Genomic DNA, 23,145 nt, shown 5'->3' with positions numbered 1-23,145 from the left:
CTTTTTACAAAGATTTACACAGAGAAAGCTGGATCCAAGTAGAAGTTAGTTTCTAAAAGCGTGCTTTGCTGGTTCGTTCTGCCCCCTTTCTGGAGGCTGCCGCGGGTTGGCACTGCCGCGGCGCCAGGCCCGGGCCGCGGGCCGGAAGGCGGCGAGGGCGCCCGGGCCCGCCAGGCCGCGCCGAGCCCGGCCCCGCGGCGGCACCTGCCGCCCGGCGGGACTCGTGGCCGCCGCGCCGCCCTCCGCGCGCCCATAGGCCGGGCGGGCGCCCGCCCCGCCGCGGGGCCCAGCCGGCGTGAGGCGGTGCTGCGGCGGGAGGGCGGACGCACGTCGCCCTTGCCGCTCTTCCGCGCCAGCCGCGATGGGGAGCGGCGAGCGGGAGAGCGGCGGCGCCGCCTCGTTCGTCGTGGGGTTGGACGTGGGCAGCACGGTGCTCAAGTGCCACGTCTACGACCGCGCGGCAGCCCCGAGGGGCTCCAGCTGCCGCAAGGTGAGCGCGGGCGGCTCCGCTGCGCGGCCTGGGGCCAGCGGGGGCCGCCCGCGCTGCTGCTTAAAGCCGCGCAGGCCCCACTGGCGGTGCAGGGGGGAGTTTGGGGTGGAAGGGGACGGTTTTGTCCTCGTCCTCTCGTCCCACCCGGGGGTCTGCTGTGCTGCTCCTGCCCTCAGTGCGGGGCAGCGCCGGGAATCGGCTACGGGGCCCCAGTTCCTGGCGTTTTAGGCAGCTTTGCTCCAGGGCTGACAGGACTTACGGAGGTCTGGAACTCGTGTCCACCTCTGCTTTCCCTTGGTATCATGGAGAAGGAAACCAAATTTCTTCTCTCTTTATTTTTGTTTTTGTATTTTTTTGCTCTTTTCTTGACTTTTGTAAGTGCATTGTACAGATTTTGGTTAGGACCCCCAGTGTGTCTGTGAGCAGGGCCTCGAAACTGTGTGCTTTACCTTTGTGAGCAGCTCGAGTCGCTCTATCCTCGTCCCGGCTGGGTTGAATTGGATCCCGAAGTGCTTTGGACTCAATTTACTGAAGCGGTGAAAGAGGCTGTTCAAGGTAATGCTTATAAAGCTTCTGAGAAGGAAAGTGCCTCAATTTGTTAAAAATAGTTAAGCTCTTGGTTATTTTTATGCATTAAAAAAATGTCATGTATTGAGGATTCATTATTGAGTGTAGGGCTACAGAATAAGGCCTTATTCAATCATTATGTGAAACAGGGCACTTTAGTTACTTGTTTGTTTATTTAAGTGGATCCAGGTTAGGACTGAAGCTGGGCAAGCAGCAGTTGTGCATATTGGATTTATGTGTGGGTGACAGAGCCCTGTTGCTCCAGCTTATTCTTCATACCTCTTATCTCAGTGCCTTCTTGCTTTCTTTCCGTAAATTGCTTTCATTCCCCTGTATCTTGATGGACAAGGGATATGGACTTTTCATCCTGCTCTAATTCCCTGTTATTCTGCTGCTGCTTTGTGTGTGTGAACGTGAGGGTATGCGAGAGTGAGGAGGGGTGCATTGTCCCTACCTGTGCTCCCTTTTCCTCTGTTACAACCTGACACTCTCCCTGCTGTCACCAGGTCCTCTTTGCTCCCTAACTCCTGCTGCCTTCTCACCGTGCGTGCTCTGGCATGCCAGGATCCAGAACAGGTTACTGGCAGTGCCACCTTGATGCCCAGAACCCATCAGCTCTCTCTTTCTCACAGTGTCCCAGACTGGAAGGTAGCCTGGGAGACAGGCAGGGTAACCACTGCACAGCATGAGCTGCAGCTGAGTATTTGAGTCTCTGCGTCTTCCTTCTCAACAGCTATGGCACTTCTGTGGCAGGAAAAGCCATGCTACCCTCACTTCTAAGGACGAGGCTTTCCTAATGACTAGGTCAAATCGGGAAGCAAGATTCCCCAGCTAGTTTGTTTTGTTTTTCTCCTTGATGGAAGCTGGCTTTGCTTAAAGAGGAAGCTAGGGAGTTGTAGGTGGCACAGGGGAAATGAAGAGCACACAGCTTGTGGAGAGGAGGAGGAGTAAGAAATGCCACTTTAGTCAGCAGTGAGCTGCAGCAATACTGATGTGATTTTGCTTTCAGTTTAGACCCAGCTGGCAAGGGAAAGGAAACGTTGCCCTTCTCCAGGTCTGCTTCTGTATGCTGTCACACGCGACACGTGTGTGGACAGTGGCAGCAGGGAAACACTGATTTGATTTGCAGCTGCTAAGGGGGGTAATGATACCATTTGACTGCATGAGTGCAAAGACTTTCCTATAAGGGAAGGGACTTTCCTATAAGGGAAGGGGCAGAAATGCACGTAGAGGTGGGTGGAGCAGGATGACCCCTTTCATGTCTTCAGTTGTCACTTATAGGGTCTGCAGTAAGTACTTATGCAAAGAAATAACTGTATGTGAAATTCATCATATGAACGTGTGTGAACAGGATGTTGTTAATCACAGATTTGCTCAGATAAATAGGTTGGGAGATCTTCCGAACAGTTTGAATTAACTATATTGTGTGTGTTATTTAAGTGGAGTTTCTTAGTATATATTACTTTCACATAATTTTGGTTCTGCAAGTAGGCATGGAAGAGTTATGGAAGCTGGCCACATCTGTTTTGGGAATTGTTGGGGACAAATTTGCCCAAGTCTTAAACGTCTATATTATATTATTTATTTCCTAAACATTTTGTACGTTTATTATAGAAGTATGGTATTTTTCTTCTGCTCCTTTGATCTATTGCATTTTTTGGCTTATTTTAGTTGCAGGAGTTCACATGAGGCAAATTGCTGGTCTTGGCATCTCAACGCAGAGATCAACTTTCATTACATGGCACAAGTATGTATATAGTGTGTTGCCAAATTCATATTTATGCCATAGATTGGATGTAAATGCTTGTGGGATTCCTCAAGTCAAACTGCAACCTGGAACAGCAAACAGCAATCTGTCATTTTCTTCTGTGTTTGTAGATGGTCAGTCTAAAGCAGTTCGAAACAGTTTATGAGTTTATGTCCTTTTTGATTTGTTCTTAGAGCTTTGAAAAAAAAAAACAACAAAAAGTTATTTTCTGTTTTTCTTCAGTTTAATTTTGGTGAGAAACCTTGCACCAAAAATTATTGCTGTGTAAGGTCTGTAACTAAAGCTTGTCTGTTACTAACTCAAACCCAGCAGGAGTCCATACGCTTACGTAGGAATTAAATGTCTGTGTTAGAAGTAGCCTCTGATGTTGATTTTTGGGCAGAGTATTCACGTAGTTTCTAATGGAAATGTTCAAACACTGCTTTTCAGGGGGACAGGGAAACCTTTTCATAATTTTATAAGCTGGCAAGACTTGAGATGCGCTGAACTTGTGAATTCTTGGAATAGATCCTTTCTGCTGAAGGTAAAGTTGTACTAAGATGTTGCTTTGAATTCATATAAGCCATTTCATCTTATGAAGATCGAGAACAATATGCAAAATCTTACCAATAACATGCTGTGGCCTAAAAACAATTAAAAATATCTAGACAAGATTATCATGGAAAATGGTACCGGAAAAGAAAAATGTGGTGCTGATAGCCTAGGGATGGTTCACTATGGGAAAATATTTCTGTAGATCTGTCACACATTTTGTTACTTGTTAGTCTCTATCGTGTAATAAAACGTTGTGTGTTAATGCTGTTCAGGCATATATTTTTGGATGTGGCTAGCTCTTGTTTGACAGTATTTTGGGTAGGGTTTTCTGACATTCTCTGATTATCTGGAGAGGTATGTCTTAGGCTTCCCATAGTTTCTGCTTCATTTTAAAAGAGAATGGTTAACTCTAAATGGGGGAAAAAATAAGGTTAATATTTGTTTTGGTGAATGAAAATGTTTATAACATCTCTATTAAAAAATATTTGAGTCTGCCTACTGTAGGGACACTTTAATTGGAGTAATGGTATACAACTCTGTCAACCACATTGCATTCTGTAGTCATGAAGGTGAACTACCTCTTGTAATGCATCTATATGCCATAAGTCAGAAAACCAGACTTGATTAGTGCAGCTCCTTTTCTCTGTGTATTGTTCTAGCTATTAGAATCATGAACTAGTTCTTAAAAACTACATGTGTAAGTATTTTCTAACAGAATTTTAGTATTCTGATTTGATATCCTGTCAGTTACTTCATCCTTAACCATTAACTGATATAGATCTTTAAAGGAAGAGACTACAAAATTTAATAGCTCTCTTTTTTTTGAAACAGGTAATCCATGTTATTTTTACAGTGCTTCATTTCTTGACTAAGAATGATCGATACTTGGCTCCAAGTTCTTTTACTTTTTCAACAAAACAAGCTTCATTGAAGTTGTCATGGGTTTTCAAAAACCTGCATGAGGTAGGCTGTGAAAGAAGAAATAACCTTTTTCAGTCATAATAATGGCTAATGATTTGGCTTACTTGTAAACCTGTTCAGTTTTGATTTGCTTGTTCTTTTTCTCCGTGCAACTGAAATGAAAGACTGTATGTATCTGTGTAACATTCCAAGCATATCTATCTATAAAATCTATCTCCATTTATTCAACTTCTGCCCTGAGGCTGAAAACATGTAGTAGTGGGAAATCTTCATTTGTAAGAAACCTAAGTAGAGTGGAGAGAAATACAGCTGAATCATCCTTGTTAGAAGAAATATTGGCAATTGGAAGCTTATTCTCTAAGGCCATTAATGTTATTACTCATGAAGAAAAAAATGAGATAAGGTGTGGGGAGGTGTCCCTGTTATCATATCCACTTGTAAATGTTTTTCTGCATGTTTATTTGTTCCCAGGCTAAAGAAGCTGCCAAAGAAAATAACTGCTGCTTTGGAACGATTGACACATGGTTGCTATATAGGCTGACGAAAGGTGAATGTTCGAGTCACTTGTAAACATGAATAAAACATAATAGAATCTAAGCAATTATGTTTATTGCATGTCATTGTTATTTCCTAGAATTCAAATATATTTTGGCAGTTTTGCTTTTGTTATAGTCAGTGAATGTTGTGGAATTACTGTATACAAATATTTCCAAATTAATTATTCTTTGGGTCTGTCTGGAAGTGCAATAAGAAAGGGAAAGAATTATTCAGTATGATCACCACTTAAACATTTAAGATTTAGAGGAGAACTTGGTTTTGATTCTTTGATTCTGTGAATGCAGACAAATGAAAAAATATTTGTAATCATTTATTCAAGTGGGACGCAATTTTCAGAAACTAAAGAGGCGAGATACTAATAGTGGAGTCTGAAGGAGTTAGGCCTTTGTCATTTACCACCATATGTTAGGTTTTAGGTGGCAGAAATGTGTGAGTCATGGAAAAAGTTAGGAAGGACTTCTAGAGGTCATCAAGTCCAATCTCCTGCTCAAAACAGAGCTAGCTTCAATGTTAGGTCAGGTTGCTCGGAGTCTTGCTGTCCAGACCTTTGATTACATCCAGGGATGGAAATTCCATAACCTCCCTGGCTAGCTGTTCAAGTGCTTACAACACACCTGGTGAAATTCGTTTTCTTACATCCAGAGAAGGTGCCATTTGAAAGATAACTTTTAAATTATTAGGTCCCTTTTGTCACAAATATCCAGATCAGAAAGCTGCACGTGTCTGAAATTGGCTGCATCTGCAGTACATGGGCAGTAGATATTCAGGGTAATGTAGAATCCTGTCACAAATATGAAAGAATTATAGGGTGTTGTCCCAGAATAGGTAACTGTGTGAGGATGAATGCCTTCAATGAGCTGTTTAAATGATTCTTAGATATTTAGGCATATAAACATCTTGCTTTCTTCTTTTTTTATTGTAGGTTCTGTGTATGCTACAGATTACTCAAATGCCAGTTCCACAGGGATTTTCGAACCTTTTATGGTATGTTGTTCAGAAAAAGATGTTCTTGCTATTTGTTTTGCATCTGAGAGAATCACTGACAATTTTACTTCTCCTATATAATTGCAGAAATGTTGGAACCCCACTTTGTCTAGTTTACTCTCCATACCAATGTCTGTTTATCCTCCAGTGAAGGACACAAGGTAACTATGGAGGCATTTTAGAAAAATACTACATAATATACACCAACAAAGTAATATATAAATAGACCAAAATAATAATAATAATGTGCAGCTTTTTTGATGTTACATCCAAAACTTCATTTTTATGAACCATCTTTTTAAAGTGATAATATTAATGTTCTCTTTAAAAGTAAATCAGTAGCATTACCTTCCACATATGATGCAGACTCAGCCCTTGTATCTTTAGGGATTTGATTTCACAAAAGAGTCAATTTAATGTTGTGATGGATCTCCATTACGTTTATTTTAAGCTTCAACTTTGGGTCATCTGACTCTGAAATATTTGGGGTACCTATTCCAATACTGGCCTTGGTGAGTGAAAAAAAATTTTATTTAAATCTAGATTTCTGTACCTATACTCTTTTAATGTAGCTCTGATTTAATAAGTATTTAGTAAGTTGTTTTTTTTCCTTCTTCCCTTTTTTTTTTTCTGTATGACTTAACTGCAGTAGAATTGTTTGTTGAACTTTGCTCCAAAAACTCAGTTTACAACCTGGGAAAGGAGTAGAGAAAGGAACAGAGAATGAAAAGATGTCTTTAGGTTTTAAGGTCCATAAAGGTAAGATGACCTTAATATGGTTAAACACTAAAGCTAGGACTTAACAGAGCTGCATTCTAATCAAGCTCTGACACTAGCTTTCTCTTCATCTTTAAATCAGTTGTTCCTGGAACGGTTTTGCTGAAGTCTGGCTTGACTTCATTAGGACACAACACAGGTTGCTAATAGATCCTCATGTACTTCTGTTTTTTTTTGTTGCCTTCTCTGAAATATAAGGAGAATAAGATTTTCTTGTCTCAATAGTTATGATTTGGATGAGGAAAGCTTATTGTTTTTATTATGATAGCTTATGATATTATTTTATTATAATAGCTTGGAGGAAAATCTGTTCAAACTGAGTTAAACGGGAAAAAAATGTCATCTACCACATCTAATATTAATTCCTCCTGGTATTTTAGGGGAGTTATAAAATCAATTTATCTCTGAATTTCACCGTTTCTCTTTGCTTCACTAAGAAGCAAAGAGCAACAAATACATTTAACAGACATTGTCTTTGTTGGAAACAGGAGCATGGAATAGTTTAGTGCAAGAGTAGCAGCAGGGACAGAGAAATTTGAGACTTCACAACTTCAGCCTTGTATTTGGGGGGAGAGAAATTCAAGATAAGTAGATGTTGTCTGCTCCCCAAGATTGCAAAATCCTCATTTACCCTTCATGTCAAATGCCAAACATCAATTGTTTGGTTTTGTTTCCATAACATATTTTTAAAATGATAAAATGGTAAAATTCACAGAGTCCAAATCTCATAAAATTCATTCAAGTGATGAATGTGACTGTTAGAACTTCCATCCAACTTCTTAGATATCTGCTGGCCCTTCTTTCTTAATGCTCAGTTAGTTTCTGAATGGCTATTTATAACCAGAACTTTTAAACTATCATGTAGTTGTTTCAAATCCAGCAGCTCTGTAGGTTTGTCATTGACTTGATGGTATTCTTGTTTGTTTGGCAGGTAGCTGATCAGCAGGCAGCCATGTTTGGAGAATGCTGCTTTTACCCTGGAGATATTAAACTGACTCTGGGAACAGGTGCTTTCTGGAATGTCAATACTGGGGAAAATCTCTTTTCATCATGGAGAGGTAGGCTGGTGAAATTTTGGGCTTTGGGTATTTTATGTTATTGTACAGCTCTTAATGACACGGTTACAAAAAGGGCTAAAATGCAGTTATTTTCTTCCTTATGCTTTTTGCTGTAGGAAGATAGCTTGAAAACATTCTCAGAAGAAAAGTGTGTGGAAAATTTTAACTAAAGTGTAAATTTTGGCTATCCTGAAATATGCTTCTCAGTATACTTCTACTTTATTATTTTCCTTCCCCATTTCTTGATAGCAGTATTATACAATACGGGAATAGAGATAAAGGGGATTGGTCCTCTGTTGTCTTACATCACAATCTTCCAGTGTATGTATGGCTGTAAATTCTGCTTCTTGACCCCTTAGGTTTGGAATATTTGCCATGAGATTCACAGGATGAGCAATTATTGTTCTTTAAAATGCTAGAAATGAGCTCCCTACTGCTTTCCTGGTGTGTTAAAATTCTGTAGTTACGAACATTTGTGGTCTGCCAAGCTCGTTCATTTGTTGTAGATGATCATTTATCAAGAGAGCCACAGCTGATACTGAATTATATTTGCCTGCACACTGTCTCTCGCTGTCTGTCATATTTTTAAATAGCTACTGATTTCTAGAAGCCAACAGTTTAAGGTAGGGTGGAGACTGGTGCTCAGAAGACTTTTTACCAGCTAGAGTTGGAAGGGACCTGGCAAATAGTTGAGACTTATCAAAACTGACTGGCACTGACTTTTATTTTGTTGGGAATCCAAGTGCTGTTTAGGTTAATTAATGCTTATAATTATGCTATTTCTACTTCTGAATTCTACTGTATGCATTACATAGAAATGCAATAGAAAAACATATGGTAAGATTTTTCCAATTTGTCTCAAGAAAACCTTTGGCTATTGTGATCTACTAGAAGTTGGTGGGTTTTTTTGTTTTGTTTTGTTCTCTCTCAGATCAAAGCTATGAAATCCTTTCTTATAGCTTTAGGCTGTATTATTTGTACTAAAGTTATTTCCTCCCTTTACTGTTATGTGGTGGTCATAGGGCACATGAAAAAGGTTAATAGGACAAGGTAGATTTTTTCAGTTCCCTGAGTGTAAAATGTAATCTGTGTTCCATCGTTAAAGTTGACATGTGTATTTGAGATTGCAAAATGAATCCCTACAGAATTTGTCAGCAAGCTTTTTGTTAGCTACTGCCCTAATTTCTGAACTACATGTAAATCGTATATGCAATAGTTTAAAAAATTAAAAGTTCCTCGAACAATGTTTTCCACAATTCAGTCATAGCAGCATGAGAGCGTATCGATCAGCTTGAAAGATATTTGTGTTGCTGGGGCCTTGCGAGGGTTTTACTGCAGTGCCCACCTGAAGAAACAATTTGTCAAGCTGCAAACCTGGGAAAATGTCCACTGCTCAGCTAGATGCTAAATCCTTTTGCTTTAGTGTTAGGCAGTCATTTTATGTCCTGCCTAACCATACTGATAACATACGGTGAAAGCGTGATTTGACAAAGATATTCTTTTCAGGTTGGCAGGTGCCCAAGGACTTCGAATTTTTGAAGTTAATGCAGAGTTAAAGCTGAGACACTCCCCAGAGACTTGTGTTCTGTGTTCCTACAAACATGTCAAGTTATTTGTGTTCACATTGAAGTAATAAGTCTCTATTTATTTATTTATAAGGTTTCAACACTTCCCTAGACAGGGACAAAAATTAAATTACTGTGTTTATTCTCATTATTGACTGTTTATTTCTAAATGTGATAGTACTTTCTAGCAGGCAACTCTTTGGAAGATGCCATTATATAGTCATAGAATCATTAAGGTTGGAAGGGACCTCTAGAGGTCATCTGGTCCAACCCCCCTGCACACGCAGGGTCACCTAGAGCACGTGGCACAGGACTGCGTCCAAGCGGGTTTGGAAGATCTCCGGAGAAGGAGACTCCACAACCTCTCTGGGCAGCCTGTTCCAGTGCTCTGTTACCCTCACTGTTAAGAAATTTTTCCTTAAACTAACAGTTTAGTCTCTGTATTTCTACTTTCCTTAAAGAAAAGGAGGAAATATTCTGCTTTTCATGAAACACTGTGAAGACGAAAGTTTTTATTGGAAATCATAACATCCTGCAGATCCCTTCCTGTAAACCATGGATGTGTTAGTCTTGTGTGACAAGCTTGATCTGCAGCTACCATTTTTTTTTAAATGAGTTTGGAGGTTTGTTTGTTAGGTTTTTTATATTAGGAAACATACTGGTAAAATGCTATACTTAGTGACAATAAGCTTTGTGGTCACAGTGGTGGACAAATCGTGGCACTTTATTATTTTTTCTTTCGGTAGGAGGAAGCACTGTGTAATAAAAATGAATTCAGAAAGTATATCACCATTTCATTCTCTTCTATGAGTAGGGTCTATGTTATAAGTGTGTGTGGCTTTTTCTTTGTTGATAAGTCTATTTTAGTATATATCTGGAAGCCCAACCCTCATGTTCTATGTTTTGAGGAAGTAAATTCAGACTTGGAAACCACTGGGGGGATACTAGATGGATTAAAAAAAAAAAAAAAGATTTTTTTCTTGAGTATTTGCAGTTTCTTCTTTTTTTAAAGTTGACATTTGCAAATGTAAGTGCCAGCAGCTGTTTAAAAACCATTCTTTATAATTGGACAGGGATTTTTAGCTCACCTTTAATTTTGAAATTAATGTTCAAATCATTTTCACTTATGCCATTTAAATTCTAAACAGAAAACTTAATCTGTATCAGCAATGTTCTAGCTTGAACATTACAAAGGAAGTGAACAAGAACTACATTTTTATTTGGTTTATTGCGGGAGGTGTTTGCATGTGTTTTCCTGGAAGCGTTTAACTTAGGTGTTTTGTTTTGTTTCATGGAAAATAATAAAGACCTCTATCCACTGATTGGCTGGAAGATTGGGGATGAAGTTGTTTATTTAACTGAAGGCTCTTTATCAAATGTTGGCACTGCCATAAAATGGGCACAGGAAATAAGTAAGTAGTTCTATAATTTTATAGCAGAGTAAAATATGCTTTATATAAGGCAAACAGAATGAAAGGATTTTTAGCCAGCCAGCATTAAAAATAGAAGTGACCTACTGTTAAGACCATGGGCAAAAGTTTCGGAAGTTGCAGAGGGAGGAAAAAAAAAATCGGGCACATTGCTGTAAGCTAGTAAGCAAGATCCTTATTCTTAGGGGTTGTGATTGCAGCGGAGTTGAATTGTAAGTGTTCTAATTAAACAAAAGATGCAAAGTACTGAATTTTTTGTTAGCTTTGCAGCTAAAAAGAAGGGTAAAACTTTTGCTCTGCAGAAATCATTGGCTGGAAGCTAAGGCAAGCTGATAGCCTCAGAATTTCATTTTCATTAAAGAGGATGAGGCTGCACGTGGATGAAGATAAGATATGCAATAGGAGCAACAGTTTTGAAATAAGAATTTCTGTAGCAGAGTAAACTTAGTTTAATGGGCCTTTTTAGTGGATCTTCCATCTCAGGGTTTCAAAAAAGTCATATGTGAAATTTTAATGGTGAGGTTTATCTTATTTGTTTGTATTTATCGCTTTCTCTTCTGCCATAGTGGTACTATATACTTCAACAGTAGCAACTATAACAAAAAAGAGAAGTGGTAGTTTAGTCTTATTAGCCCTACCTCTGTAGATTGCGAAGTGTTTGATCAAATTTATTAATGATAGAGGAGTAAATTACCTAGGTATTTTTGCCGGGGGGGTGCAAATTGAGCTAGATTAACCTGTCTTTGATAGACAATTTACTTGTTAGACAAGAAAAAGCAATAGACTTCAGTGCAACGTTCTTTGTGGCCTCAGAAGGAAATTATTAAGTGTAATTATTAAGTATAGAAGATGGATTCTACATATGAGAATTGCCTCTGCGTGAAGAACAAGCTAAAAAGGGAATGTCTGTTTTGAAGGGAGAGGAATCAAGCTGGAAGATGACTAAACATAATGTGTATCGAAGACTTGGTATTTGAGACCTACCTTGTTTGTACTTCGATGCTAGGCATTTTTGTAAAAATAATAAATAAATGCAAGTCTCCTGATAAAGCATGGTCAGTAATCAGAACTTATTAGTCATCAGTGCTTAGGCTGACAACTGCATCCTGGAAGAAAAGATGTTTTATGTTTTTTTGCAACACTTAGGTTTTTAATAGATTTATAGGGTGCTGCTGTTACCCATCCATTTATATCCATATTTCTAGAAAACTAACGGCCTTCTTAATGGATGTGAAAATTAAAAGGCTGTAGCATAAAAGATAGGAAGGAGTCTTTTTGAGTTTAGCCTATATCTAACTAGAATTTTTTTATGTGACTGATGTAAATGAACTATGAGGGAATATTGTTTTCTGTTAGAATGTGTTGGATTGAAAAATACTGCAAAAGGAAATAGGTAACTCTGGATTTTAAGAAGTTTATAAAAAGAACAAAATAAACATTAAAAGCATATGAGCTGTGCATCTTCTACAGATCTTTTCACCAGTGTGGATGAAACAGCAAAAATGGCACAGAGTGTTACTGATTCTGAAGGCGTTTGTTTTCTTCCAAGTTGTCAGGTAAAATAGTTATTATTACTATAACTGAGAATATATTCCTAACACCATTAAAAGTATAACCTATTGTTTTTACGTTTAGTAATTTGAATCTTACCACCATGCATTCTATCAACTGTGTTCTACCCAGGATCTTAGACTGTGTCCCTCACCACAACTGCAGATCATTGTGATATCAGAATACTTAAAACCACAAGAAAAAAGCATATGAAGTAGGAAAACTAGTTCTATTTTGCAAATGGAGAAATGAGGCACAGATAAACCAAGTGTGACATCCGCACAATAACACGGGCAGCATCTGTAGATAGAGAAAACACGTAGCTTTGTCTCATGCAGAGCCTTCATTGAGATGATACCTTCAAAGCACTGTGATAAAATAGTTAATTTTATTCTGTACCTTTTCAAGATAAATTGCAATTCAGCAGAGTGCCTAAATATGAGTAAATTTGTTTTTCTGGAATATCTGATTTTAATCTGGACTATGTATTCCTCTATTTTACTCCAGGATTAATACTTTGCTGCTGTTTTTACTGACCACAGTGATAAGGAGCTCCTGGATTTTGTTCTCCATTTTTTCCCCTTGTTTTCCCAGTAGCTTCCTTGTAACTTCCTCTTTATTTGAGGCACTTCCTGCAATTCCTTTGTTCCCTTCAGGTCACAAGCTTATTTCTTATTTTCTGTTTATGCTGGAGACCATATCCTTATGCTTGTCCTTTCCATCTCTGATTCATGATCCCTCTCAGCTTTGGTTACAGAGCTGGGTCACTGTCCTTGTGTGGAGATGACAAAGGGTGGTATTGATGCTGCAGTTCAGTATTGGTTTAGAATGGAATTGATGGGAATTTCAGTTAATATGCTAAATAACAAACAAAAATCGTGATAGCTGAGGAGTTGACATACTGCCTCTTCAGCCAGAGAGCAGGTGCTTTGCTAATAGTTGTAATAATTAGTGATTTGTCACCACAAAATATGAAAGAATTGCAAGTCACATACTTCTTTACAGAATGGAAATAAAAAGTTTTTTGTAATACAACTGTTGCTAGCCTAAGTATTATGTAGAGCTCGAGAAGTAGAGAGACCTAACATTACCTGATATTGATGGAAAAAGGCACAGGAAAGTTTAATTTCCTTTACAGAGAGTCCAGCTACCTTGTCTCAAACAGCTGCCTTAGTCATTAATTTTATTTTTAGATATATAGCACTTGGTTAGGATTCTACCATGTGCTGTTTATACAGTGATTAATTGTGCTTTAAGAAAGCAAGTGTTGAGCCATGTCAAACTCTTGTATTTGTAGACAGGAATCCTGAGGTTGACAAATACTGATCTGAATCTTCTCTTAACCTCTGGTTCAGTTAATGTTTGCTCCAGAGATATTGGTAACGCCTCCCTTTTTCAGTTTGTATTTTTTCTTTCCCTTTTTTTTCTTTTTTTTTCCTCCTGCTTTCTTGATAACCTTTCTGCAGATAGGTTTACCAACAACTAAGTTCTTGGTAACATCTGCTGAGTCTTTCTTTACTGGATTCTAGTAAGCTCAATACAAATTTAAGAGCTGTACTTAGGAGAAACTCTGTGAAAGGATTTCTCTTTAATTTGGATACCTGGTGAACTATAATACGTGGTGTGGGTTTTTTGTTTTTTGTTTTTTTTTTTTGGCTTTTAAAAGCCTTCCTTATCTGGTGGGATTTGCACAGCAAAATTGACTCGCTGTACCTGGATCACTTTAGATGTGATTTAAATGGTATGAAAAGGGACATGAACAGTGTCGAATACTTGTATAACTGTAAAATATCTTTTCTGTTTCACTAACTAGATCCTAATGCAAGTTTGATTATATTGCATATTCCTTAGACCTCAAATGACAACAGTTAGAATTTTTATGAAGTCCATGTGTTCATTTCCTACAGACAGTAAAATGTTCTCTGCTAATCCGTATTAAGGTAGTAAAAATGTGTTTCTTACTGAATTTATACTGCTGTGATGCATTACATTGTGAGGAACATCGTAATGGAAGTTTGTATGAAAATGAATGTGTGCATTAATAATTTACTTATTCATCTAGAAATAAGTTTCCCAGACTTAATTTGCTGTGATTGATAGTAGCAACAAAAACTTAACAGCCTTTTTTTAGGTGGCATGAATATATATGCACAAGATTACACACCGGCATTCTTTTTTGTTTATTTTTTTGAGGGCTGTGCTTCTTTCAAGATGCAGAATACAACATAATACAATTAGAAGAACCCATTACAGTTTAAAAAAACAACTGCCTACGGTGTTTACGGGGGATTTAATGTTGTCACAAACCAGCTATGAACTAGCAAACCGGTATTTTGTCAGGAAGTTCACCAAAGAAATGGAGGAGGAATAGAGAGGAGATTCATAAATCTGTCTTGCAGTTCTTCTGCAAAAAAAAAAAAAAAAAAGATAACTGGATAATCATTAAAATTTTAATGAGAATATGTTATGTTATAGTCATTGAAAAGGGACTGTAGTATAAATTTATAAAAGTAATTACTAGCCTTCTCAGTGCTGTTTAAAAAACAGTCTTTTTGAGCATTCCAGAAGCTGTAAAAAAAAAAAAAAAACCCACAGAAAAAGTGTAGTTTTGCTAGCAAACAACAGTGTCAGTGTGCCCTGTCCCAGACACTTTAATTGTATGCTGTTTTTTTTTTTTAAGATATGTTCTATTTAATATAAAGACCCCAGAAGTCTCTTACAGTAAACCTTTTGCTGTTGAAAGAAACTATTTAAACTGTTCACTGAGTAGCTAAAATAACACTATATACTGCTTACATATTGTTTTCAATTTTCTTCTTTCACTATGCTGCCTATAATTGTCGTAAGTTATTTTTTTCCTTACTATTTGACACTCTTCTCAAAAGCCATCAAATACAATTCACTGAACTCATTGTGAAATCTTTTCTGCAGGTTTCTGTGAATGACCCATATTCATGTGCCTCTTTCATGGGGCTGAAACCTTCTACTACCAGAAACCATCTTGTGCGTGCTATATTGGAATCTGTAGCTTTCAGGTAAAGCTTTTGTTCATAATTTTTTATATTCATTATTTGTATGGATCAACTGTGTCAAATGGACACATGGCATCAGCAACTTGAAAATACAAAATGTAACAGTGCATTGTCGTAATATCGACAGCGACTTTTAGCTTCTTCCGTTATTTTCTTGTATATTAAATTGGAGTTATTGTTATTAAGCAATCGCATAAAGATCCCTAAATTATTTTGCTTTTGGCATATTCTAATCAAAGAACACTGTTTAGAGTTAGTCCTTGTTCTGCAATGTTTTGGTAGAAGAAAGAAAGCCTTTGTAGGCCTCTCTAGCTGTGTTACAGTATCCCTGGAGCTGAAAGTTAGATATTTGGCTAAAGTTTGTATACTTGAGTGTAGTAATAAACATCTTTGAAGATATGGATGGAAAAAAAACCTTACAGATCAGTCAAGGTGAAACAAATTCTGCTAGTTAATGATGTTATCACATCAATACCTAGCTGTGAAACAGATTCATTCTGCCTTGCAAACTCCGCCAGCATGCCTGGAACTGAGGATGAATGTACATATAGCCTGACACATTGCAGTGTGGTTAATTAGGGAAACTCATACCCCTTCTGTCTAGCCACCAGCTTGGCTTTGGGCATAGTAACTTCCAGCAAAGAGGGGAAAAAATGATTTGGAGAAGGTAAAATTCTAACTTACTGCAAATGTTTCTAAAGCATTTTTTTTTCTTTACTGTAAGAGAAACATTAGTTGCTAATTGAGTGTGGAATTAAACACTGAATGTCTTAAAAACAGATATGTTGAGTATCTCATCTCATCCAAAAACCTGCACCGAAAAAGGCCAGAAACCATTTGGCTTTAGATTTGCCCCCATTAAGTGGAATGTCTTCAGAAGAAATCAAACTTACAGCCTTGAGAGTTCCTTTGAGACAGCTGGAGAAACTCTACATTTCTGTCATTTGCTTTCCTTACTTGAAATCACTCGTTATATCAACCATATTGTCCTGTCTGTGAAGGAACACTTTGTGTGGTATATATGGTAATGTTTAATTGAGCTAAAATTTCTTTTGAAGAAACAAACAACTCTATGATCTCATTGTGAAAAGGATAGACATTCCTCTTCGAACTATTCGGTAAGTTCCATTTAACTTAATGAGAGGTTTTTTTTAGATAGATGTGAACTTGACTTTGTCTTATTGTAACCACTAAGAAATAGATAATTGATTACCAGGTCAAATGTTGATGTAATTTTAAAAGTGGCAGGGGGGGATATCTGCAAGTGGGTCAATTACTAGTTAAATTATTGGCGTTGATGACTGTCAGCAGGTAGTTAAACTTGCACTGACTTTAGGAAAAAAAAGGAAAATTTATGTTTTTATCTAGCATTGGGGTACATAAAGCAATGCCTGTTATGAAGGTCACTTCCCTCTTTCTTACAAAGGGGGGATTTTTTACTGGATTATTTTGTGTTGGATCTGTCACAGGTTCATTTTTTTCTGAAGTCTTTGATTAAAAATGGATCTATTTGTGAGAGTAAGCAGAAGAATATTCTGTTGTTAAGAATATGCTATACTTAAGGTTTTGGAGAAGACTAAACTTGGTGAGGTGTCCTGGATCTCTAGTGTATGTTTTTCACTGCCTCTTGGAAAATTTTAAAAATCTGGTCAAATTATATGTTGCTGAGAAACTAGCTTGCATATGTAAAGTGGCAACAAATGGAAACTTGGTTTGGTAACAGCAGTCATTTTGGAGAATGTCTGTACCAGACAGACCCAATTTAGCTCAAGCCTCCGATGCTGAGAAAAGCTTTCTGAAATTGCTCTTCTGACAGCCAGGGGTCATCGTGATTTCACAGACAAGAACTAAGACAAGAGCATAGTGTTCTTTATTCTGAAAGCCATGCAATTAAAGAAATAGACTGGGGGGCATCTAGGCAGCTAAGAAATGGGAATTTGAAGTGGTGGAGGAAAGGTGAAAGTACAAAGGTGGGAGGAGGTAAAAGTTACTATATTCCATGACATTATTGGACACAGTAGGCCAAGATGAAGCAGCAGTCAAGTGTGGGGTCGTAGCAATGCTAGAGATCCAGCATATTGAGGATTTCTGATTCCATAGGATGCTTATTGTACTTAGAAAAAATGCTTGTAAAAGTTTAGAAATCAAATAAAGATTACAAAATGCAAACTGTGCCAGTACCAGAAATAAGACAGCTTAGTGAACCTTAGAATCCTGATCTCTTCTACGTTGTAATACATTTCTTAAATTGTATGATTTCTTAAAACTTGGTTTTACTCTATACAAAATCACTGCTTTGTGCAGTGACTGTAATTGAGGTAACTAAGATCAGTAGCATTTCAGCATGTTGATTAAGTATTAGAGAAAAATGAGATACTCTTGACAGGCTTTTCAGTAGTTCTTTAAGTTGCTTTTTTTTTTTTTTTTTTTTTTTTTTTTTTTGTCCCCACACCTTTCTTATCTGCCCATAGCCTTTGATTTTTATTCTTATCTTCTCTTAATGTGTTTTCTGTTGAATATGTCCCTTCCCTCTGTAGCTTTTGTCCTGTATCCTTTGGTTTCTAGAAGCTCCTGTCTTGTTTTCATTAGTCCTCTCCATCTGTATTACTTCTCCTGGCTTGACTCAGCAATAGCAAGGAAAGCACAGAGAAAGAACCTTCTTATTTTTAGTCCCCATGTCCTATAGAGCTCTGCTGCAGCCATTAAAGGATAGTTCTTGTACTTACTGGACTCCTGGATTGTCAGTATTTAGTTGCTCAGTGATTGTCAGTATTTAGTTGCCCATTCCCAGCCTAACAGCATGTCGGAACTTTGAGCTAGAGTGCGTGCTCTGCAGACTGAATCTCCAAAATAAGTAGCAGCAAAATTTAGCCGAATACTTTTGTAGGAGTAATTGCAAATCTTGGGTTTGTCCCATGTAGCTTGAATCAAGTAGATGTTTTATTTCTACAGAAGAAGGGAGGGGCATGTGACTGACATTAAGGAAGTGACTTCGCCAGATCATGTCTCTATTCCAAGTGTAGAGGAGATAACATTTATTGACTGTGCATGCAAACAAATAAAACCCCATAATATCTCTGATTAGGCAGATGTCTCCTGGTTTCACTTTGGAAACAGACAAACCAGTTATATACAGATTTTCAGAGGCTACACATAGTATAGAGGATTTTGGCTGGCATATTTAAATTGATGAAGTTTTCTAACAGAAAAGTCTTATTACACACCACTTTATGTAGTCATCAGCTACAGATGTGTGTACCACATGTAGTAGAAAACATTTACATAATTGAGTAGCATTGGAGTCTAGTGGTATAGACAACCAATATATGACAATGTAAAGGTCATTTTTGTGTTACAGCTATTTTTCAACTACAGGACTTGAAAACATAATACTGCATCATTAGGAACAGGTCTTCGCTAATTAAACATAAATATTAAATACTAGTTTTCTCTATTAAGAGGATGTCAGACATGATGCAGTTAAGGAGGAGGTAAACAGAGAGAAGACAGATGAAATCCTCATTCTCATCCTTTTGATTGAAAGGGGAAGCAACTGTGAAGGCATTTCAGCTTAATAGCTAATAGGTTTGTTTAATGTAATAATTTTGTCATATCCTGGTGGTAACCATATAGAAATTCTGTTGTAAAGCCAAATATTTCAATCATGGTAATGTATCTCAAATCTTCTTCCCCCTCCTCTCCTACCCCTTCCCTAAAAGGTGTTCTTTTAATTTGTTTGTTTGTTTTCTCCTTGTACTGGCCTCTAAATTGCTCATAAAATGGAAACATATTTGTGCATGAGTAATAAGACTTGTGCATAGGTGTGAAAAACCAAAAAGCTGTTTTCTAAAACTTCGGCAATAAGCATTTAAACTGAACCTACTTTTATGTTTTCTTCCCCTCTCCTCACATAGAGCCGATGGCGGTGTCAGTAACAATAGCTTTATCCTGCAGATAACTTCTGATTTGATTAATAAGAAAATAGAAAAACCTGTAAACGCAGATATGTCTAGCCTTGGAGCAGCGTTTCTGGCAGGTCTTGCATCAGGTATGTGTATATTGTATACAACAGGTGATTTTTTTTAATGCAGATATGTAGATAACAGAAATGAAGAAAAAAAAGTGAATAATTTCAAATAATCATAAAATCATCCTCAAAGATTAGTTTTGTTATTTCTCAGGAAAATCAAGGTAAGTGGTGTTGACTGTTGTGTGGTGCTTTTTACCCATATGCTAGTATTTGATTGACCAAAGAAACGGAGCCTACGGTAAAAAAGAACGATTAAAGGAACATACTCATATTCATAACAAGCATATGCTTGTTAGTTTTAAGTAGGTGAATAGTGACAGTGAGCTTAGTGTGAAAAGTGCCTCTGTATAGGTTTGTAGCGGTTAGTTTACGTTCAGAAGGCTATCCCGCCAGAGAAAGAAGTGTCAGCACCCTGCCTTTTCCTGAAGCCCCGTGTTCTGTATCCGTTTCCATATTAGCACGCTCAAAGCAGTACGTGGTGTGGATGGAGGATGTGTCAGGGAAGCTGCCATGCTTGTGTGCAGCTGTGTCAGTCACACGGAAGCTGTGTCCTGTCAGCTGTGTTCTCACAGAAATGAGCACAATAGACTTGCAGAATGAATTATTATCTGAAAAAGTCCATCTTCACTCACATAAAATTGATTAATATAGTTAACCAGACTTAAAGCTAAAAAATACCTCAATTATTCCATGGTTATACTTAATGGTTTACTTAAATCATTACTCAGTGGTTTGCTTAATATTTTGTAGATGGATATATGCTTTAGCGTATTGCTTTGATATGTACATAACACAATTTCAAGATAAAAATCTCAGACCTGAGTAGGAATTGCTGAATAATTAAAACTGTAAAGAGGCTGAGATGTCCACTGCAGCCCTGGATAGACAAGAATGCTTCAGTAGTGTAAACTAATCTGAACAGGTAACATCATCTGTTTTCTGCCATATGCCCGTTTTTATTAGGGCAGGAGGAGGGTAATTAGTGCTAAATTCTGGTTTCTGTGGCTCCTCTTACTTGAGAGGGACCTGTAGCTGAAAGCACACTGTTGATGAAACCTTAATAAACTTCAGTGTACCGGGGTTGTTCCTTGGAACATCTCCCAGATAGGCAGATGTGCTGTTGTCAGGATTCCAAACAAGTGGATGCTATTGGAATGGAGTTTCACAATATAAAAAATATGCTTCCCTTTGTTGGGAAATTTGTTGGTTCAATAAAAAAGTAGATTATGATTTCTTACTGTGTTTCTGCTTTGGATCTCTTGGCAATAAATTAAAACAACTCAAAAATAACATATTTGCAATTGAGCTTGAGAATGAACTTTCCATTTATAGGATTGTGGACTGACAAAGAACAGCTAAAGAACTTGAGGCGAATAGAAGCAGTTTTTGAGCCCCAGAAGGACTCAGAAGAATACAAACCGGCTATGGATGCCTGGACACGAGCGATGCAACATGCTCTGCAACACTGGTAGAGATAGGCATTTTAATGGTGGAAAAATTCAAGCGTTCAAATTAGTCTTTATTAAACCTTGAAATCAACAGGCCAATAAAAAATGAAATTTGCGATGGCATGTATACATAAAGTTATACGGTACTTGAGAAACCCCCCTACTGCTAGATTACTTACTACTCTATAAGGAACCCCACTATGGTCCTTATGACAGCTGTGGTCCAGCTGCAGCATTTGTGTCCCTTCAGTGACCTCCTTTGGGTGGCCCAGCTGCTTGAATCTTATAATCATGGACTGTAGAGGTGGAGAGGTTTTTCCTATGATGGGTTTTCTACTGAGGAACTCACCTTCCTTCTGATCTTTAAAAGCTTTGATATGTTAATCATCAAGGACTGTCAGAAGCACATATACTTTTCTAAGTGTTTCTAAGATGTCACTGTGTTACTTTTCTGATAGGCTGTTGTTAACGTTTTTGTTGATTTTTATGAGGGAACATTTGAGCAAGCTGTGTGATGACCTTCTAGTGGTGCCTAGGGGTAAACACTAAATATATAAAAACAATGCCTTTTTGTACTTTGTTTAAAAAAAAAAAAAATCTTTGTTCCAGGATATTTTTAATTGACAGTACCTATGCAGGATGTACCTCAATTTTTTAATTTTATAAAAAGTTATATTGTTTTGTACTGTTAATACAAATATGCTACAAGTAATTTCAGGTACTCTAATTCCTATAAATCTGTAAGAATATTTTCTAGCCCATTATTAAGTTCTATTATTATTGGCTAAAACAGAGTTAATTTTATTTTTGAAGTTACTGATTTCTTTTATATATTTAAAATAAATTATAGTTAAATAAATGTGCAGTTGAATATTCTTATGCATTTGTTTATCACTAATCTTATACTAGTATAATTTCACCAGGAATGTGTGCAAAACAGTTTCAAAAATGTAAAATTATTAAACATTTTCATTTCAGCATGACAGCAATGCACGTCATAGGTGATGGTGTTCCACAGGTACTGGAGACAAACGTGTATATATTTGATATTATGTCAAAGAGGCTGAAAAATTGTCATCCACTAACTCTTATAGTGCTGAAACAGGGATGGTCAAATCATGTCCCATTCCCTTGGCTTCTTTCAGACACTTACTATGAGTTGCAGTATTTACTCTTAAGTGCACTCTTTTTCAAACTGGATTTCATCTGTTATTCGTAGCTTTACTCATGTAAAGTGTTATGAAATCAGAGTCACTCATTTCAGAGTCCTAAAACTGCAGGACCTCCTATGTGTGCTCTGTACTGGCACTTCTTTTTTTTTCCTTGCCATCATGGTACCTTTCAAGTTGATAGCAAGCATGGGTCAACATGGTAACCCCTGATGCAGTCTGTACTTCCCCTTGAAAAGAATCAGACTTTCACCAAGCATGGAGTGTACACAGGCCCTCGTCATGGGAGGAAAGAAAATTGTTCTCACAAGTACTTTTTCACCCAAGATAGTAGCCACAGCATCACTAAACTAATTCTTGCTGTCAGCTCCATGTTCTTGGCCTACCCTTGTAACTCTTCCAGGCCTTTGCAGGGAGCCCTCCCCACTAAGCAAATCTTAAGTGAGGTGACATGGCTGTTCCTGCAGTTATTACAGCTGCTCTGGATATCTTATGTCATCTCATAATTTGTTATTTAATGTAGAGCAGATCTCTCTACATCTTTACATTCAGCCAAATAAAGTTCTGGCTAAAGCTCATCTTCTTTGAGATCATCTTTCTTTTATGAAGACTTTCTTTATACTTTAACAGGAATCCTGACCTGAAGTTCAGAAATGGATCTCCTTAATCCCTAGCCCCATGGCAGACTGGTATCTCTAAAATTTTCAAACTTTTATTTTTGGGCTATGAAAATGTGGTCATCCATTCCCCCAGAGTCCTAAGTCTGTTGATGACATTCGCTCCTCTCCTTGTTCTGATGTAAGAACATATGGAACGTTCTTCTGCCCCAGGTCCAGCATATGATCTGCTTTGTCATCTCAGCCTTGCTGCTAAAGAAAATCCTTGTTATTGGCAGGAACATTCCTTGGCTAACTAATAACTTAATAGCTAAGGACCAGGGGTTCAGTGTGGCATTTTGAGCAGGAGCCTGTGCCTTCTGGTTGCCGCTGTTCCAGCTGGAGGAGTTTAGTTTCATCAAGCCGCTCTACTATCTGCTCAACAAAGGCTTCTTCACTTATCTTCATTTCATAAATGTGTTTTTGCAAGGCTGGATTATGGTTCCCTCAGTGTGCTCCCAGCTGAAGATATAATGGGAAGCAAGTAATTCTGAGGCAGCAGCTGAAGAGCTAGCCCACACCTTGCTGCTGCACCTTCTGGCTTGAGCCAAAGCTTTGGCTTGGCCCTAGCACAGTAGCAAGGTGCAAGAGACTCAAGCCCTTCAAT

At 37.9% G+C, this 23,145-nt stretch overlaps 1 protein-coding gene across 1 annotated transcript; it reads left to right on the top strand.

Moving 5' to 3' along the window:
• Positions 1–361: 361 nt before the first annotated feature.
• GK5 (glycerol kinase 5) lies at positions 362–21,131 on the top strand. Its single transcript, XM_088528519.1, has 16 exons — positions 362–490; positions 952–1,045; positions 2,729–2,804; positions 3,255–3,348; positions 4,191–4,322; positions 4,752–4,827; positions 5,761–5,822; positions 5,910–5,983; positions 6,274–6,334; positions 7,531–7,657; positions 10,530–10,634; positions 12,123–12,208; positions 15,135–15,238; positions 16,294–16,353; positions 19,150–19,283; positions 20,598–21,131. Exons 1-16 carry the CDS (start codon positions 362–364, stop codon positions 20,735–20,737), a joined length of 1,554 nt encoding a protein of 517 aa, XP_088384645.1. The 3' UTR covers positions 20,738–21,131.
• The last annotated feature ends 2,014 nt before the right edge of the window (positions 21,132–23,145 follow it).

This window comes from Tinamus guttatus, unplaced genomic scaffold (assembly GCF_059628265.1).
Source record: "Tinamus guttatus ecotype Peru unplaced genomic scaffold, ASM5962826v1 Tinamus_guttatus_pri_ptg000311l, whole genome shotgun sequence".
Lineage (NCBI taxonomy): Eukaryota > Metazoa > Chordata > Aves > Tinamiformes > Tinamidae > Tinamus > Tinamus guttatus.
The sequence above is the reverse complement of the archived record's forward strand: the minus strand, read 5'-3'. Positions and strand labels throughout refer to the sequence as shown.

Bases quoted from the DNA above. Each gene is read 5' to 3' on its own strand.
- GK5 (XM_088528519.1), top strand. From the start codon at position 362: ATGGGGAGCGGCGAGCGGGAGAGCGGCGGCGCCGCCTCGTTCGTCGTG. The intron at 2,805-3,254 runs GTATGTATATAG...ACTGCTTTTCAG, and splicing joins ACTTTCATTACATGGCACAA to GGGGACAGGGAAACCTTTTC. The intron at 5,984-6,273 runs GTAACTATGGAG...GTTTATTTTAAG, and splicing joins CCTCCAGTGAAGGACACAAG to CTTCAACTTTGGGTCATCTG.